Below are 19003 nucleotides of genomic sequence, written 5' to 3'. Positions count from 1 at the left end.
CTCAAATATTTTTAGTGCAAAATATTTCATTTCCTTAAATGCATTCTCTTACGTTGGCAACAAGTCTTCTTTTTCACTTGTGCCTACTAGTAACCATATAATGAAAATGGATATTGGTTTCCTTGAATTATGATACATTAATCCTTTCCATGCTATTTTAAGTAGATCACTAAGCATTTGTAAAATGTTATTACTTGAGAAGTTTATCCTTCAAGTTCCTTGCATATACTGTGGTGTTCATCAATTTCTAGGTACCTAACTAATTTTGCTAGGTACCTGCTACCTTTTACTAACACTGAAAATATTTGAATTTTACCATCTCTTGAATTTTGGTTATTCATAGAACCAAATCCTAACAGAACTCAAATACATAGCTTAATGGAAGGTAAAAAATTTACAAATCAAATATTTTGATACGTAAAATCCATCCAATTCACACTTGAGCTTCGTTAGAATCAAAGATAAATAAGTGATGTTTTACTAACAATAAGAGCATAATCCAAAAATATTGATAAAATAAAATGAATATATTTGGTATATAAAACATCCAAGGGCGTGATCTAGTAATCAATGAAATAAATGCAATCCTTAACACGAGGGTTCAAATCTTAGTAGTACAAATCGCATTGCAAAAACACAATTATAAAACGCATTACAGAATCATGACTTATAAATAACATTCAGGAAGGGCAAAGGTCCAAATAAACCCATGGACTATACTAAGTAGAGTAAATTTACTCTATGTTAAAAAGTGTCTTGTTTTTACCTCGTTGTTATCAAATGACACAATCTTGCCCTTCTTATTTGAGCTTATAAATGGTTAAAGTTTAGAGCCTGTTTGGATTATGGCTTATTTTAGGGGCTTTTAAGCATTTTTGCAGTGTTTTGGTAAAGATTAAAATAAAAATTAAGCACTCGTTTTTAAGTCAAAATAACAAAGTAAGCTAAAAATAATAAGTTAAAATTTCTAACTTGTGACTTTCGGCTTATAAGCCATAAATTATAAGCTCATTCAAACAAGCTTTTAGCCTTTATGTTGCTGTTGTTATTCCAGAAGAACAAACTTGAGCAATTTTAATAACGGGTTATAAGCCCATTCAAACAAGCTTTTAGCCTTTATGTTGCTATTGTTATTCCAGAAGAACAAACTTGAGCAATTTTAATAACGGGTTATAAGCTCATTCAAACAAGCTTTTAGCCTTTATGCTACTATTGTTAGTCCAGAAGAAAAAATTTGAGCAATTTTAATAAGGGCAAGGATAAAAATGAAGTACTTTTTTAACTCAATTGATTAACTACCTGAACTTTCATCTTATTGGTCAGGATTCGATTCACCACATTGTAACCCCCAACTCCAATTTTTTTCTTTTTTTAAAAGTACTTTTTTAACTGAGAATAAATTTGCGCTAGGCAATATAGTCAAAGCAAATTTGGACTTGTGGAAAAAAAAGAAGTAAATTTGGACCTTTTCCCTTTCAAAATTACACTCCATTTGTTTACACGAAAGGCCTCCAAAATTCGGACCCTGTTATCGCTTCAATTTCCAAATTGAAGGCAGTCTGGAACACCATTCTCCTTGTTCTCCATTAAATTCCATCTGTAAGTTGCGATTTTCCTCTCTTTTTCTCCGACACTTTTTTCATCTGCATCTCTGTTCAAACCAAAACCCTAGTCCTTGTAGACTACAAAATCTGACAAAATTGTGCTGTAATGCTCTGTCTTTGCTCCGAATGTATAAATATAGCCTTAACTTCAATTTGTCATAGTTCTATGTAATTCTCCTTTGCTTTCCATGTGGCAGTGGTTCCAAAAATGTGTTTGATTTGCGATTATTTCAGTTAACTAAAAGGTTGGATGAACAAAGCTGGTCAATTTTTTTTTTAGGGAAATTTATGTAAATGTACCCTTCAACCATCTAATTTACCAAACTTGGCCGATGTATACAGTGCCTATACACTTCGTCTGTATAGGTAGTGTAGATTTTATGTATCCCTGTAAGTAATATGCTAGAGAACTTGATAGGCAATATCCCTGTGTAAGTAATTCTCCCTCCGTTGCATTTTATATGATGGTGTTTGATGAAGTATGGAGGTTAAGCAGTTAATTTGACTCATCTATTATGTGTGTCATTAAGGAAGAAAAAAATTAAAGTGATGGTTGAAAAGTTAGGTTGATGGACAAAACATCACAGCTTCCAAATATGAACTTTGAATATTTTAATGAATTTGAATTCTCAAAAATTGTATTGTGTAGAAATGGAATAGTCTGATTCTGATATAAATTGGAAGGAAGAGAGGAACACTTGTGTTACTTAACATGCAAACTTTATGAAATTTCAGATTTTGGGTAGCTGAACTCGGAAAAGACACGCGAACTGACGATATCTTCCCATAGAAATAGAAAATGGTAATGTTACTATGTCCTTTTCTTTTTGCTTTTCATTCCTCTCTATTCAGTCTAACCCCTTTAGTTTCTATCTCCCTTGAAGTCTTCTATGGAAAAAAAGGATCTTCTGATTGTTGTAGATTGGAAACTCCGGCTCCTTCATGAAAATCTGTCCCTTTCTTAGTTTTATATTTTTCACTTGTATCTAACTAAGTTTTCTTCCATCCCGTCCCACCCTTTCCAGTTGTTTTTCTCATACTTCAAGGACATGGTGGGCAGAGAAGTGACAGTGGAACTGAAGAATGATTTGGCTATCCGAGGCACGCTCCATTCAGTTGATCAGTATCTCAACATTAAGCTCGAAAACACAAGGGTCGTTGATGAAGACAAGTACCCTCACATGGTAATTGCACCCCTTTTTTCCTTTATACGGGTTTTGGTGGGTGGATAAAGTAATGCTTCTTGATTAGGATGGATGGCCATTGTCAAGCATGGTAGAATTTTCTTTGGCCTCTGACCATTGTAAGTAAGTTAATAACTAGGAAATGCTGTAGGGTTCACTGCTCTTTCTTCCATATCTTTGCTATACTTATTTCTTATTTCTACTGTTGATTTCTTTTGGAAAAGTGGTACTTGCTCCTCTCTCTCTCTCTCTCTCTCTCTCTCTCTCTCTACAAACACATACACACACATATTCAAGAATTGCTATCCAACTCGGCTCTAATTATACTGTGGAGATCCATTCTATTTTCTGCATGTATGCACTTGGAGGAAGGATGGTATCTGTTCCCTAATATTGTGATTGAAGTTCTGACGAACCAATAGTTTTCTTACAAGCTATTGACTGTTGGTTGGATATGTGCACTGGGAAAGGTTAATAATGAGGATTTGTGAATATTATTTTGTAAGATTTTGATGATTTTGAACCCTTTACAAAGCACCTGCTGCCTCCATCCTTGAGGTTGAGGGTCCTAGTCACCAAGGGAGTAAAGTGGGAAGGGCCACTATGACATGGGGAGGCAGGGTTAGGTGGTAAGGTAGATGTAGCCATGTAGGTTACCATATATATTAAACAAGAAAAGAATCTTTGAACCTTTGCACACTAAGGACTTTTTAATTGCAACGCTAAGAAATGATAAGCAATAGGAGTCTAAAACAGCTATTCTCAAGCAATTGGTCAAGAATTTCTCTGGATCAAACTATTGCCAGATAAGAGAAATACTAGTTATCAAAAATGATATGGGAACTATTAATGTTATATAGGTTTTTCTTTGAGTTACGTGATCTTGCAGACTAATACCTGAAATGAGTACATTCTTCATCAAAAATACCTGAAATGAGTACATTATCTCTAGTAGCAAGTTTCTGAGTGGATTGTATTAGCTTGAGTGGATTATTGTTATTTCTCGAAATTTCCCAATGTATCGATCATCTAGCATTCATGGTTAAATATGTTAGTTATTATTCGAAGGTACTGTTTAAGTTATTTCCAGGGCGGTATTGGCTGTTTTGGGATACAGTAATCTAATGCCATTTCCATTCAGTGGGAGCTTTTTAGTAGGTGGTTCATCAAATGGGCTTAAATTATTAAATTAATTTGTTAAGAAGGGTACCTAGCATGCAAATGTGGTGTTATTCCTCAAAAGTATTAGATTGAATGGTCAAGGCAATATGTGTTAGCATATGCTTTCTGTATTATTACAAGGACTTGGTATTTGCTATGAGCCTGTGATGTAGTAAGAGATGATGATCCCCATTCCAAATAACTCACTGTATTTTCTCTTTCTTCTGATTCACTCTTATGGAAAGTTAGTATCTTAACATATTGGTTTTCTGTAGTTAGTGATCTTGCAAATAACTAAAATATATGTGGAAAGGTTAGTCTATGTTGCTCTTTCCCATATCATTTTTTTGATAAGGTAGTTTAATTAAAAAAACAGTACCAAGTTGGTACTGCAGCTGACTCTCCAGTATCATTGACCAAGATGATCTTTGCATTTAGTTTTTAACTGCACAATTATAACTGGAGCAACAATTGCCAGTGGATATTCCCATGTAAGACCAATCTCCCAAGTATGCAAAGGACTATGTTTTCAGTATCAATACAAGTAAAAACTATACTAAAGTTGAACTATCAGCAAAATAGAGTATATAGCCCACAGTTACGGCCTAAAAGTAGCCTTTATGCAGCTATTCATATGCCTTTGCTGGTGCACAAAACATTCAAAGTCCCAGAAAAATAAAAGTTTTGGGGAGAAAAAAAGGCAATACCGTATGTTTACTGGTTGACACTGGTGTTTCTAGCAGTCTCACCTTCTCCTTGTTTACTTGGATCATGTTCCTTTTGTCTTCTCCATTTTCCTTTTCCAGATAATGTTTTTCTTTTCATGTGGTATGTTCCGTTTGGTATTACCATTAACATTTTTCATTTTCCTGTTGATGTAACAGCGTTCAGTGAGGAACTGCTTCATCAGAGGATCAGTGGTGAGATACGTCCAGTTACCTCCAGATGGAGTCGACATAGAGCTGCTTCATGATGCTACGAGGAGAGAAGCTCGTGGTGGCTAAAATCTGAGACTTTCAAAAGTGGATGTACTTTAACAAAACATTTTGAGTGGGTAATCAGCATGTACTGATTGTCTTTGTTAAATGTATTTTCAGATGCTATTGCATGCAGTGCTTCCTATTCTGCTTTTCCTCCTCTCCATTTTCATGTAAGTGTTTTATTTGTGCGCGCGCGTGCTTGGGGTGAAAGCCCGGGATATGAATGTTGGGACTTGTCATCCCTTACCTACTGTTCATAGCAGACCCAGGAGTCTATGCAAGGGAATTAAAAAAAAAAATCTAAAATGTCACACTTGTTATCAATGACGTAACGCAATTTTTGAACCCCTTAGCCACTACACTATAATATTCTCTTTTGTCAGAGAAATTTTACCAGTTTATATATAACCAATAAAGTGTGTTTTTACCCTATTTATACAAAATAATTTCTTGATGACTAGGATTCAATTGAACCCCTCTCTCAAGCATATGTTACGCATCATTTATTTTTTTCATTATACATATGAGAAAGGGGTATGAGACATGGGGAGGGGAATACATGACTCACCTACACGATGAAGGTTTGGATAGCTATCGGCTCTTTTTTGTTCTTTTATGAATTTTAGGATTTTGCCCAAGAAAATCTTAAGACCGTGCAATTAATTAAATGAGCTCCTTAAATAAGTTGCCAAGAATGGAAATAAAATCATATTTTTGTACTCGGATCCTGTATTATGGGTAAGAGATTTTGCCGAGGAGCGCTAGGTTACAACTACTTATTATACATTCATGATGAGAAAAGATATTTACACAATATTTAGATAACTTATTACAAAGTAATCACGAGCAATGTTTTTATAGTAAGCATTAATTTGTAATATCTTAAAATTGGTAACTAACCTTTTATTACATGTCAAACTACATTAATAGAGTTTAAACCCTTTGTCTCGCCTTCTTTGTCAAGTTTTGGGAGTTCAATAGTTGTGTTTCGTCTCACTCTAATTTCTGGGTATTTTTCCTTCGAGGCGTCTCTAAAATCCTTCTACTTTTTGTAGTTGTGGAGTTTGCACTTAAATGCAAAAGTATTAGAACTTCTATTACTATATTTGTTTTTAAGTTTCTTTCTCAGATTTCAACTCTTTTAAATTATCTTGACAAGTCGTACTGTGTTATTATTGTTGTGTAGGTGACAAACTGGAGAAATCACTTATTTTCTGTCTGCTTTATCAAGTCATCTTGATGGAACATAGTCCCCATGATCCTGTATATTCTTTCAGTCTTTTTATTATTATTATTATAATAGTAATTTGTTTAACTTAGTACTTGTAACATTTAAAAGATAATGTCTTTAATTCCTTGAATATGCTTTTAAATATTTCAGGTCTGTGTCATAAAAGTTGACGTCAACTGTTGTACAGCATGTCAAGGAAAGTTGAGGAAATTGCTATTAAGGATCACTGGTATGATATTCTTATTAATTTGATTATCGTTTTAATACAGTATCCCATTGATGTAAAAAAGGAAAAAAGAGGAGTTCATGAGATAGTAGTTTTTCTAGAAGTGTATCTTATTGTGAGGTTACTTCGTCACTAATAATATTTTTAGAGTCCAAGATCTGTGCACTAAGTTTAGCAAGGATTCATGCAATGGACCTCAACCTATAAGAATTGAAACATAGTTGCAAAGGCGATGTCAAAATTTGAGTTTTTTTTTTTTCTTTCAAATTTGAGTGTTATGGTTTCTAACTTTTGGACACTAGCCTCAAGTGCTAGTAATTAACTAAGTTCTGAATTTTATTTATGTGCATGCTTATTAATTTTTACTACAATACACGGTCTAGAACAAAGCCCGTGCTGCCGAACCCACAAGGTATACATTACCTACGCCCCTTCGTAGCTGTGGCTTTTGTAGTCATCTACGTTTTACACAATCAGGTCACTTTTAAGGTAGTTACAACTTACAAGTAAATCACTGTGATATACATCAATTATTAACCTTTGTAAAAATGGTATATATTTGTTGCTATTACGGGTTAAACTACAATGATAATGTAAAAATTCTTTATTTTGTAAGTGTATATAACTTAAATATTTACATTTGAATCTTGTGCAAGGTGTCTTGGAAGTTTCTTATGATCCAAAAACATATTTGGCTACAATAAGAGGCAAATTTGAGCCTTTGATGCTGATTAAGGCCATTGAGGAAAAGGGGAAGAAGGCAAAGCTGGTATCTTATTCCAATCCACTTTATGAAGCACATACTAGCACAAGTAGAAATTCAAATCACCACCACTTTGATAAGACTGATCAAAATGCACACAATAAAGAATATGCTTATCGTAAGGACAAGGGCAAAGCTAAAGTTGGTGATGAAAAGAAGAGAAATGAACATTGTTGGAATAGTAGTGATGATGATGAGAATTCTGATGATCGTGATCACATTCATGAGTGTGAAGATTATGTGAAAGCAAAGAATAAAAAGTATGAAGATTTTGTGTCAACCAAACACAAGAAAGAATATCATAAAGCTGAAGCTTATGTGGCCCCTCAAGGAGTTGATGAAAGAATATGCAGGTATGAACGAGCGAGAGTTGGGTCAAATTTAAACGGATTAAAATGGCTCATAGTCCTATTTTTCTAATTTTTTTCTTGGATCAAAATAGCTCGAGTCAAGATTGGATCGTTTTCTATTTTTCATATGAGAAAATGGGAAAATTATTTTATACTTTTCTTAAATTATTAGCTCAAGTTTTCAAGTTTACATAATTTTCTATCTCTAATTTCTTTTGGGCATGTTTGGGTTTGTTTGCATTTTGACCCGTTGGGTGATACTATATGATCCCAATATATAATCTGATGAGTCATTTCAAGTTAAACCTTTCAGGTCAGGTTAACGAACGGGTCATAACCCCCCGTTTAAACCTTAGGATATTATATCCTTCTAAAATTAGTTTGGATCAAAATGGACTGAGTCAACATGGGTCAAAAATGGATACAATAACAATTCATCATGACCCAACCTCCCAAATTTTTAAAATTTTTCTTTTAAAAGAAAAGGGTTTGGATTGCATTTTGACTTGTTGAGTTATACTATTTGATCGCAATAATTTGATGAGTCATTTCAAGTTCAGCCTATTGAGCTAATTTAACAAACATGTCATGACCTTGAGCATTTAAACGTGGACGAATACTAAAAAATGGATTGATTTTGACACCTCTATTTGCAGGGATTACTACTGCAAAATACATAGAAGAGGTGGAGGCATTCGTGACTATGTAAGTCAAGAACAAAGACAGAAACAATATGCTATGTTAATGCAAATGGGAGGTTACCCTGCTGGATTTTTCAATGGACAAGCTAGTTATATGCAACCTCCATATCAATATTATGGGCCAGATTATGGCTTTTATCCCCTGGCCCAGTCCATGTCGGGGGCAAATGACTTCACTCGCTATTTTGCCGACCAAGATTCTCGCACTTGCAGCATTATGTAAAGCCAAAAGTTTCTTTTAGGTCTCCACTATTATATTTTGTGAAGATTCTCTAGTTCAAAATTTTAGTTTAGTTTTTTTTTTTCCCACAGAAATTATGCAGTACTTTACAACTTATGATAGTTATTCTTTATGCTTTTTTACTCTTTCGTGTTCCTTTCTTTTCCTAAATGTATTGGTTGTGGTTAGAAAAATATTTACTCGCGCCTTATGTGTACATGATATTAAACAATTTAACCTTGACAGTCACAAAGTAAAGTGGGAATACATAACATATAACTATGGTTAAGTGACAAGTTTATGTGCAAATGCTCATTTGTTTATTGCAAATTACATAATAAATTTTAATTTATTCTATTTTTATATTTTTGCCATTTTCACATCATAAACTCCCGTATCATGTGACGCTAACTCTTTACTGTTGCCCCCAAATTCCTTCATAACAAAGTATGAAAAGGTTAAACACCCAATTTTTTCAACAAGAAGGCCTTCTATTCCAAGAGAATGACATTCTGCGCATTTTGATCATGAGTATAGTACATGACGACATTCTGCGCATTTTGATCATGACTTAGTACATGACATTTTCACTGATGTAGACCTAACACAAGCTAATAGAAGGAAATAAAACAAACAAATACTTTGATTTAACTCTTAACTGCTTTTGTTGACAAAACAGATTATAATACAAGCCGCATCTCAGAGACTGTCTTCTGATCTTCAGAAGTGGCATTAGAAACAGTCTTACTACTCCATCTGGAAGTCCTCTTTGCAGCAACAAGTAGATTATTCTCCTCATACATCAAGTTCAACCCCTTTGAGAACGGGATGCAAATAAGCATCCTGGAGATACTCTTTCAAGTTAAAGTTTGGTTCTGTAGTCCGTTCTACTGTATCCTTAACCACTGCGTCCTGCAGAGTGCATTCAACTAAATATATCATAGTGGATAAGTAGAATATATCAACGATAACCTTGTGCTAACAGCACCCGAACAAGGGTCCTAAACATAACTTGGCACAATATCTCAAACTAGTTTGGGAGTGATGCGTTATTGTTGTAAAATGATCTTATTCTTGAGGAATATGTTGGTTTTTCAAAAGATGTGCAGCAAAAAAGATTGGAAGAATGATTGAGATTTTCTCTCTTTATTTATTAAGCATAGATGGCTTTAAATAGCCAACTTAATAATAGAAAATATGCAGAATAATTTCAAAAACCTAAAATATCTCAACAACCTAATCTATCTAACAAAAATTTAAATTTAAACAAAGTAGACTCCCCCTAGTAGACTACTTATTATTCTAGTAAATCAACAGTAATAGAATCAAATTTCAACAGAATATGTTGTATAATTCCAAAATTGGAACCTCGTTGCTTAGAACATCAAGTGTAAGAGGTAAAGAACACTAACCTGCAAGGGGAATTTGACAAACACAGACTCAAATCTGTCCTTGCAAAATTTATGGAACCAGATTGTCAAAACTGTAAGCACTATCAGCAATGGAGTTGAGTTAGAAGCATGTTTGGTGCCCAAGAGACCAATTAATAGAAGCTGGGATATTCCCAAACCAATAAGTATATGACGATTGACATCTGGCCAAAATGATGCACCGCTCTCATACTTCTGATCGTACACATTAATGATCTAGCAATAAAGAACCAGTTTCAATATCTGATACAAATTGAAGGATACAGAATGTCGTGAAAGTAATATTATGCATACGGACAAGGGCCTAAAATACCCTCGAACTATTAGAATTGGTGCAAAAATACCCTCCATCCATCTTTGAGCCCCCAAATACCCCTGCCATCCACCTATGGGGTCTAATATACCCTTATTTTCTAACAGCCCCATGTTGACACCCAATTTTGTCCATCCTTTCGTCCAATTTACATCGTTAAGCTTCTATTTTATTAGATTATTAATTATATTTTTTTTATCACAACTTGTAGTCAAATTTCTTGATGATCTCTATTACTATTATTACTATTATTATTATTAATAATAATCTTGAACTTGGACGGATTTTTCGAATAGATTCGGGTCCAAACTTCTGTCATTTTGTTTCTTGGCATATTAGATGAAAAGAGGAAAGTTTCGATTTCGCAATTAAGGAGGATATTAAGCTATGATTTTTATGATTACTAGTAAGAAATTAAGGTGAATGAATTAAGGAAAGAAAGTGGAATTGAAAAGAGAAGAGAAGAGAAAATCAAACTAGAATAAATGAAAGAATATAAAAGGCACAAAGAAAGGGATTTTGTAGCCGTGGAATTTCGACGAGAATCGAATGTTTGATTTTAAGGAAATTTAGAGATGACGGGGTCTTGGGAATTTTGAGTAAATAACAATGAGTTATGGATATTTGGTTTTGGGGGTAACTCGATGCCTTTGGTGATTTTTAGTTGGAAAGGGATTATGGGTTTTAGCAAATGGGTGAAAAAAATTTATTTGGTTTATTTGAGGAATATAGTAATTTCAAATAGATTTTCATAATGATAATAAAAGTAGAGGGACAAAATATTTTGGTAAATAGTTTTATCACTTGTAATAGTAAAGTAATCATAGAAATATAATAACAACTATAAGTGTGACGCTAATGCAAAAAATAAGTTTAAATAAATATTTATAGAGAAGACAAATAGGATTAACACTTTCAATCAAGCCGGAAGGAGAATAAATGCATGAGTGATTTTTTTTCCTAGTAAAACGAAAAGGTAGTAGTAGCAGTAGCAGTAATAATAATAATAATAATGATGATGATGATGATGATGATAATAGTAGTAGTAGTAGTACTACTAGTACTACTACGACTACTACTACTACTACTAATAATAATAATAGTAATAGTAATAGTAATAGTAATAGTAATAGTAATAATAATAATAATAATAATAATAATAATAATAATAATAGAGATCATCAAGAAATTTAACTATAGGCAGTGATAAAAAAAATATAATTAATATTAAAATAGAAGCTTAACGATGTAAATTGGACAAAAGGATGGACAAAATTGGGCATCAACATGGGACTGTTAGAAATAAGGGTATATTAGACCCCATAGGTGGATGTCAGGGGTATTTGGGAGCTCAAAGGTGAATGACATATTTGGGGGCTCAAAGGTGGATGGAGGGTATTTTTTTGTCCAATTAATAGTTCGAGGGTATTTTAGGCCCTTTTCCGTTATGCATATGATGCTTGAGACCTAAGAATAATCATGTTCTTATCTAAAATAGATGAAGCTGCATTATCAAATATTTTATCACTGGGTCCATTCTATCTCCTTAGCATATATTCCCTCTGTCCCAATTTATGTGACACTCTTTTCTTTTTAGTAACAATATTACTTTAAATTGTCCATTCTACCCTTAATGAGATGATTTATAGCCACACAAATATTTATGTATTATTTTAGACCACAAGTTTCAAAAGCTTATTTTCTTTATTGATGCATCAAACACCATCACATAAATTAGGACAGAAAGTATCTATTATTTGTTCCAAAAGTAATAGCAAAACATACCTGATGGCGGAAAACCATATAACCAAATGCAAAGAAGACAATGATGAAAGGCAGGAGTATTGGTGCGACCACCAAGTACGCAAGGCCTAGTAGGAAGTACAGTTGTAAGCGAGGTTCCGATACGGAAAAGTTTAAGGAACCAGGATCCATTGCTTGCTCCCTGTCATGTTCTGTCTTTACCAGAAATGTATTTTTAACGTGAAACATGACTAAAGGAACCAATCTAAGGATCTCCGCAGCAATTCCAGCCCAGCCATCAACCATTATGAAGGTAATAAAAAAAGTAGCTTTCATGGGAAGAGTTACACCGATGGTTTTCGGAATCCTGCATTGCAAGCAAATTTTAGTAATTTCATATATACTCAAGTGCAGAAGCAGAGATGTTTGCAGAGTATATCACCAGACAAACCGCACCTAACCATAAACCCTCTAATATAATTTTCTTAAGTATTGAAATCTTTTTTTTTTTTAAATATAATTTTCTTAAATATTGAAATCTTTTTTTTTTTTTTTAACTTTTTGAAATGCAAAATTATTAATGGAAAAGGGCCAAAATTACCCCTGAACTTTGAAATAATTATCCATTGCTTGTAAATATATCTCTTCTTCTTATCTATACAGTATATACCCAATATTAAATGGTCTGCCACGTGGCATCATCCTAGACGCCCAACCCATTTTCACCCCAAATAATTTTTTACCCACCAATTTAACCCAACCCGACCCGAATATAATTTTTTCACCCAACTCATTTTCTTTTTTCCCACTGCCGCAGCTCCGCCGATTTCAAGCTCTTCTTGATAATCATCTCCATTAACCACTTCCTCAAAGTCCAAATTCAACAAAAAAAAAAAAAAATAGGTTGAAGTCTAATGTCGACTGAACAAACCTAGTAAATTGTCTAGACCCAAGTGAGCATACGAGAAGAATCAACCGAAGTAACTCATAGAAACTAGAAAGAGAGTAAAGAAGTAGAACCCAATTATAATGGCGAGGAAGAGAAATAGAATAAGGATCTCCGTTGCACCAAATTTTCCCAAACTCATTGATAAGAGAGAGATTCAAGGATATTGATTTTATATTAAAATGTAAATCTGCGTGAAAGATGCCGGATTTGAGTGGAAAAATAATTTGAGGATCATTTTCTATTGTGAAATTGAAAATGGAAAGTGCATGTATACACGGATAATTCATGCTTTGTCAATTTTTATTTGTTCATTGCTGTATGTTAGTCTTTTTTTACCCTCTAAATGGAATCAGAATTTGGAAAGCTTGGATTTTATTCTCGAAAAAGAAAAAATGCTTCAATTTGATGATATGTTTTGCAAGTTCTGCAAGGCATCAGGTGCAATGAACCTCCGACTAGTTAATGGAAGCAAGAAAGAATTTGGAGATAAAATTTTGATTAAAAGAATCTCTTGTTACTCCCTGACAAAAAGAAGGACGGGAGCTGTGGGGATGAAATTGAAGGACTCGAGGGTTCTTTAAAATGGAGAAGACGATAATGGTTATAATCAAGGGATGAGGTATGTTTTATTCCATGGTGGCAGTCCACGTAGGTGGGTAAGAAGGAGCTGGGGTGAGGGATCGGAGATGGTGGACATGGAGGAAGAAGAAGAGAGTAAGAAGGAGAAAAGAAAATGAGTTGGGTGAAAAAATTATATCCGGGTCGGATCGGGTTAAATTGGTGGGTAAAAAATTATTTAGGGGTGAAAACAGGCTGGGCGTCTAGGATGATGCCACGTGGCAGACTATTTAACATAAGGGTATATCTGGACTATAGTATAACGATAAGGGTATAATTAGCCCATAGATAACGGTAAGGTATAATTGATAAGATAACGAAGGGTATGGATGAGCTATTTCCCAAAGTTCAGGGGTAATTTTGGCCCTTTTCCGAATTATTAATGATATTTTGATAATCAAATTTTTCTGATAATTTTTTATCGAATTAGCTTGAAAACTTCTTTCCGCAAATGTTACTGTTATAGAAATTGTTAACATTATTCTATAAGCAATATCGGCATTTGTAAATATTTCTCGTCTTTTAATCTCATTGAGTGTATCAATTGAAATATTATCTTCTACTTGTACTATTTTTCTTAACACTTTTACTTCAAAAATTTGTCTAAATCATCAAATATTTGAGCGGCTAATATGTTTAAATATTCTTTTGAGGCTAAGATGATCTTTTTTTAATTCGAATTCTCCAAATATATTTCTGATCACCTAGTGATCTCAAATTGTTACCACTAAATAAAAAATAAAAAATGTTTCATACGTTTTAAATTGTTTAATTTTTTTTAAAATTTTCTTTCTTTTTAGTAAAAAATTATAATTTTTTCTTTAAAATACTTTTTTTTAATTAAAAAAACAGTTCATAAACTTTCAAAATGGGGCCAAAAAAAGTGGGGCCTAAAGCAAGCGCTGTGGCTGCCTTACCCAAGAGCCGGGCCTGCTCCAAATGAAAGTGGTCGGCATGTTAATATGTTTTACTTTTAGATGAGGAACGGAACTCACTCTGATGGAGACTGGTGGAGAAATCTCTCAAGCTGTTCAAATGCAGCACCAGTAATGATACTTCCAAAGAAGACATTTACAATGACAAATAAATGATATTTAGCCGCTGATCTTCTGTCCAAAGAGGAAAGCGATGTAAAGCCTTCTATTTTTGACATGATCATTAGAATCATATGAAGAAGAATCAGAAACATCATTAATACTATCCCGGGTAGAAAACCTTGGACAAATGATTTGACAACATCCCTGCAACAGAAATTCCAGCAGCACAGACCTTAGATATCGATTTCCAAAAATACAAGGAGGTCCATAAGTACAACTAGATTCAAAATAACATTTAAGCATCGAGTCTATTCAAATGTTCTCATAGTTTTTTTTTGTATAAATAAACTACAAGCACACATATAGCAAATTTATCCAAGTTAGAAGGATCACGTACATATCTATTAATGGCTTCAGGAACGGAAGAGCCTTTTCGATGCCATCAATGCTTGCAAATGCTTGAACGAATCCAATTGGGATCATAAAAAAGAAGGTGAGAAAGAATAAAGCAACCGCCATTAGCAGTCTCCGGACAGAGAGTTGAACATATGGTATTGAAAGATTATCCCAATAGACATCACGTGGTTCAGGAGCCCAATCTGTCAACCAAATGGTTGAGTTTCTTGATTGTTGCGTTTGAGCACATACAGCTGCTCCCCAACGAGATTTGAACGAGACAAATGCTGCAGGAACTAATGCGTCGGGATCACTTCTAACCTTTTCTCTTTCTTCAGCTTCCTACATCAAAGAGAAAAAGTCAATTACTGTACTGCAACAAAAGATTCGATATATTATCCGTTAACTGCTTTAAGCTTTCTCTACTAGCAAAATTTACCTATAACCCATGGTCAGAGGAACTTACTTCTTTGGTCAACTTCTCAATTTCAGTCATATAATAGTCGATGGCATCCACGGATTTTCCCCAAAGGCCCCAAAATCCTGTCTATACATGACAGAATATGAGACTCAGTTATGAGCAGAAAATCAATACATTTACCAAGAAGAAGAAACAGATAAAATGAAATTGAAACAAAATCTCGATAAACAAAGAATAATACCTTAATTTTTGGTTTCTTCTCAGGGTTTCTCTCATACTTGGTTTGGTAGTAAGTAAGACAATTATGGAAACTCTTTTTCTTCTCCACCAATTCAGCAACCTTATTTGCATTATAAACAACCTACAAGTAGCATGAATTCCAGATAGAACATACTTTGACTATGTAATCTAAGACGAAAGAGACATGATATATCTTTGCCTGTCACATACTTCATACAGAAATATTTTACTACAATTTAAACCTGATGTGTAAGATAGTGATCTGGATGATTCACACGAAAGAAATGTTCTACTTGCTCGTTCACTGATTTATCAGGATCTGGTGGGACATTTCTAACAAGGACCTATGAGAAGAATCAGAATTTGTAAACTAATCAAACTTTGTTTTGGGAACACCCATAACAGTTGTGGTCAATAAATTACGCAAACACCCACCGTGAACTGATCTGGCCGACGTTCTTCAGAGGCAAGAAAATGCAGTCTCATTGTTGATATTGTCTTGTATTCTTTGTACAGAATATAGAAGGTCCAAAATGTGCATACATAAGCCATCACCACGTGTGCCCAAAACCTGAAAGAATATAAAACTAAGCTTTTTATTAGGAAAAAATCTGCAATGGCATGAGTCACTTCCTATGAGAAACGAAAAAACATCAAATTTTGTAGAAGAACTACATAATCTAATTCATTCTTTTGCAAAAATTTCTTATAATCTTCCATGTGGAAGTTATAGTTTGATAGGTTAAGGTAAGTGTCCCTCGGCCTGCCAACGATACTAAAATGAAGGACTACTATTGGTACACTTTCTGTTTTGTGTTATAGAATGGGGGAAAAAAAAACAAGGGTACCGATTTTGTGCCATGACTACATGTTCACAAATATCTTTACAAACATACAAAAAGTATATGAATATATCTTTAAAACGTTAAATATAGCAACTTATGATTTCTGACAAACATGTTGATGATCTCTGATGTGCAGTTGTTCAACTAATTGTCGAACAGTTTCTACCAACAAACTCCTATAAAAAATTAGTTGGTTAGAAGCAAGTAGTCTCTTACAATAAAAGGAAACAAGTCAACCCTTACCTCTGTGATCCTGAAGGGATATTGGATATGGAAAGTTTATCAATATTACTGAACATTAGATCCTCAATGTGATCCAATGTTTCCCCAGAAGTCCAATTAACAGGCACTAAAACCGCAAAAGAAAGTACTGTGATAGGAACAAAGATTTTCAAGCTGCATCGATAATTCAGGAGTTAGATCATAATTCATATACAAGAAACTCAACAATTTGTAAAACAAGTTTCCAATGTCTACGACTAATCCCTTTAAATTTCCAAATAGTTGTGGAACTCACCCAAGAAGGTAAATCCGTATGTACACTGCAGAATCAAGACCAGCATGACGTATAAGCTCTTGTTCTGGCATTTTTAGAGCTGCAGGCATCCAGTTCAAGAACCTAATGTATGTTCTGAAGTCCAAGTTGACAAATTTATTTACAAATGAACCGGAACTTATAGGACTTGGTCGTATACCCTTCAAATACCATTTAGGGAAGTACACTCTGTCATTGATTGGCTGAAGCCTTACAATTGCAAAGGCCAAAAGGAAAGCAAGTGCAGACATAAGGTTGATCACAGCTGAAACAGAAATATCTTGAACACTAGCCATGTCTCCCTTGAAATGTTAGCTGTCAACTGTTATTTCGGCGGAACCTTTTGAGAACAATTGACAGGGTAAAATGAGCAAGTATAGATATTATTGACATTATGCATATAAATTAAGCGATACTGCTACGCATTTTTCATAATTTCTCATTCCGATATTGAAAATATATGCCACTAGTGACTGAATGAGAAAAATAAGCAGTGTTTAGTTGCTTAGATGATAAGATCCTCCACCTCCTCCACGTCCAACCTTAAGGTTAGGGGTTCGAATCACCAAGGGAGCAAAAAAAAAAAAAAAAAAAAAAAAAATCATCCAATCCAAAACATTAAAGAAATAAATGCAGTGGCCTAAGACACCTTTACATGGCTTTGAATTTAAACACCCTCCTGCACGTGTAAGCGAGTTCTCCGGTGGAATTTAACGCAAACTAATAAGTATGAGAAGAATTTCCAAGATATATTTTGAAAGGGTGCAAGCATCCAATCCTAAAAATTTACAAACCCCTCTTGGATACCCTTTTCCAGCCGACATGGATAAATCAAAAGCAGAATCACATACATACTGCCAATCTTATTGTCATTATCAATAGAGTACTATTTTGGGGCTGTTGATAATTCCACTATACAGCTACATTTTTTCTAATTTTTTCGCTGCTTAAGGGATGCTTCTTCAGACATCTTGAAAGCCAAAAATGCTTTTCTTCAAAAACTTTTTTTTTTTGGCTTATTTCAGAGATGTTTGGCCAAGCAAAAATTGCTACTCAAATATTGATAAAAGTGCTTTTCACATTGATTAACAAAACACAAATTGTTATTATCTAAAAAGACTTTTTCGAGAAGCACTTTTGACAAAAAAAAAAAATCTCAAAAGTTTGGCCAAACACGTCAGTGTTAGCCTTTGAAAACAGGGGGAAGATTAAGAACTGTTGACTCAAAATATCAGCTTTAGAAGAAGTAAGAAACTAACCAGAAATATGCCACTGACAGAGGAAAATGCGATGTAAGATTCTTGCACAGAAAATCATATGCATTAGAACTTGGCCTTTATGATCATAAAAGGTGAGAAGAAAGGAAGAATTGGGTAAAAGAAAAGACTAGGTTTGCTTAGAAAGAGAGTACGTAGTAATAATAATTCTACTATATGCTTTGGCACTTCAAGGGTATTTTGGTAATTCAGTTGAAATTGAATAATTCTACTGGTCAAAAAGGAATCTTACAATAGCTATAGTATACTTTCTTACGTGTGTTGACTAAATTGTCCTTTTGCTGATGTCAGCATCCACCATCACATTATTTTCCACACAATAACCCCACCCCCACGTGTCCAGCTTTTTTACAAACTTTTGCATGATTTGTCCGATTGGATTAGGCTCCTCTCCATTTTCTTTCTCTCCATTTTTCCCAAGTTCTATCTTGGATTAGAGACACATGACATGAGTTAGAATTAATGGCTAAGATTTAATTGACTAAAGTAAGGCCCTAATCATGATTTACATAATTAATAACTTATCCATAAATACATTAAAATTATTTTCTCTCTCTTCCTATTTTACTTTTCCTACACAGTAAAATATCTTTTCTCATTTAATCGATTTTTTTTCACACTTAATTTTTTCCTACGCAAAAATAGAACCCTTTATTCAATTGGTGATATTTTTCATTTTTTTTCCAGTTATGATGCTTTCTAATTCACATATATAGACCCCATTATTCAATTGGTAATTGTATATTTTGAAAGAGTTGTCTATATTCCGGAAATATCTC

General features: G+C 33.9%; 3 protein-coding genes across 4 annotated transcripts; 2 read left to right on the top strand and 1 right to left on the bottom strand.

Moving 5' to 3' along the window:
• Nucleotides 1-1570: 1570 nt before the first annotated feature.
• Nucleotides 1571-5080, top strand: LOC132053093 (sm-like protein LSM2). Of its 2 annotated transcripts, none has more exons than XM_059444936.1 (4): nt 1571-1599; nt 2340-2406; nt 2630-2788; nt 4834-5080. In XM_059444936.1, exons 2-4 carry the CDS (start codon nt 2404-2406, stop codon nt 4951-4953), a joined length of 282 nt encoding a protein of 93 aa, XP_059300919.1. In that variant the 5' UTR covers nt 1571-1599; nt 2340-2403; the 3' UTR covers nt 4954-5080. The 2 variants fall into 2 exon arrangements, with proteins under 2 accessions (XP_059300919.1, XP_059300918.1); XM_059444935.1 differs by lacking the exon at nt 1571-1599 and adding an exon at nt 1831-1849.
• Nucleotides 5081-5221: 141 nt separating this feature from the next.
• Nucleotides 5222-8541, top strand: LOC132053092 (uncharacterized). The gene is made up of 4 exons (XM_059444934.1): nt 5222-6192; nt 6311-6389; nt 7043-7502; nt 8156-8541. The coding sequence occupies exons 1-4, from the start codon at nt 6169-6171 to the stop codon at nt 8421-8423; spliced, it is 831 nt and encodes a 276-aa protein (XP_059300917.1). The 5' UTR covers nt 5222-6168; the 3' UTR covers nt 8424-8541.
• Nucleotides 8542-9215: 674 nt separating this feature from the next.
• LOC132054742 (CSC1-like protein At4g02900) lies at nt 9216-17243 on the bottom strand. Its single transcript, XM_059446711.1, has 11 exons — nt 16930-17243; nt 16656-16808; nt 16003-16138; nt 15810-15911; nt 15569-15688; nt 15373-15453; nt 14908-15248; nt 14469-14714; nt 11949-12273; nt 9833-10066; nt 9216-9332 (listed from the first exon to the last, which is right to left on the bottom strand). Exons 1-11 carry the CDS (start codon nt 17241-17243, stop codon nt 9216-9218), a joined length of 2169 nt encoding a protein of 722 aa, XP_059302694.1.
• Nucleotides 17244-19003: the final 1760 nt, after the last annotated feature.

The sequence above is a fragment of the Lycium ferocissimum genome, chromosome 4, assembly GCF_029784015.1.
Source record: "Lycium ferocissimum isolate CSIRO_LF1 chromosome 4, AGI_CSIRO_Lferr_CH_V1, whole genome shotgun sequence".
NCBI classification, from domain to species: domain Eukaryota; kingdom Viridiplantae; phylum Streptophyta; class Magnoliopsida; order Solanales; family Solanaceae; genus Lycium; species Lycium ferocissimum.
Note: the sequence above shows the minus strand (reverse complement) of the source record. Positions and strands in the feature narration are given on the sequence as shown.

What these genes read in the sequence shown, in the direction of transcription:
- LOC132053093 (XM_059444936.1), top strand. An exon ending in AAGACAAGTACCCTCACATG is followed by an intron (nt 2,789 to 4,833) that starts GTAATTGCACCC and finishes TTGATGTAACAG; the next exon opens with CGTTCAGTGAGGAACTGCTT.
- LOC132053092 (XM_059444934.1), top strand. Translation starts at nt 6,169, where the DNA reads ATGGAACATAGTCCCCATGATCCT. An exon ending in AACATAGTCCCCATGATCCT is followed by an intron (nt 6,193 to 6,310) that starts GTATATTCTTTC and finishes TAAATATTTCAG; the next exon opens with GTCTGTGTCATAAAAGTTGA. An exon ending in GTTGATGAAAGAATATGCAG is followed by an intron (nt 7,503 to 8,155) that starts GTATGAACGAGC and finishes CTCTATTTGCAG; the next exon opens with GGATTACTACTGCAAAATAC.
- LOC132054742 (XM_059446711.1), bottom strand. Translation starts at nt 17,243, where the DNA reads ATGGCTAGTGTTCAAGATATTTCTGTTTCAGCTGTGATCAACCTTATG. An exon ending in AGAAGAAACCAAAAATTAAG is followed by an intron (nt 15,454 to 15,568) that starts GTATTATTCTTT and finishes TGTCATGTATAG; the next exon opens with ACAGGATTTTGGGGCCTTTG. An exon ending in TTGTCAAATTCCCCTTGCAG is followed by an intron (nt 9,333 to 9,832) that starts GTTAGTGTTCTT and finishes TGCACTCTGCAG; the next exon opens with GACGCAGTGGTTAAGGATAC.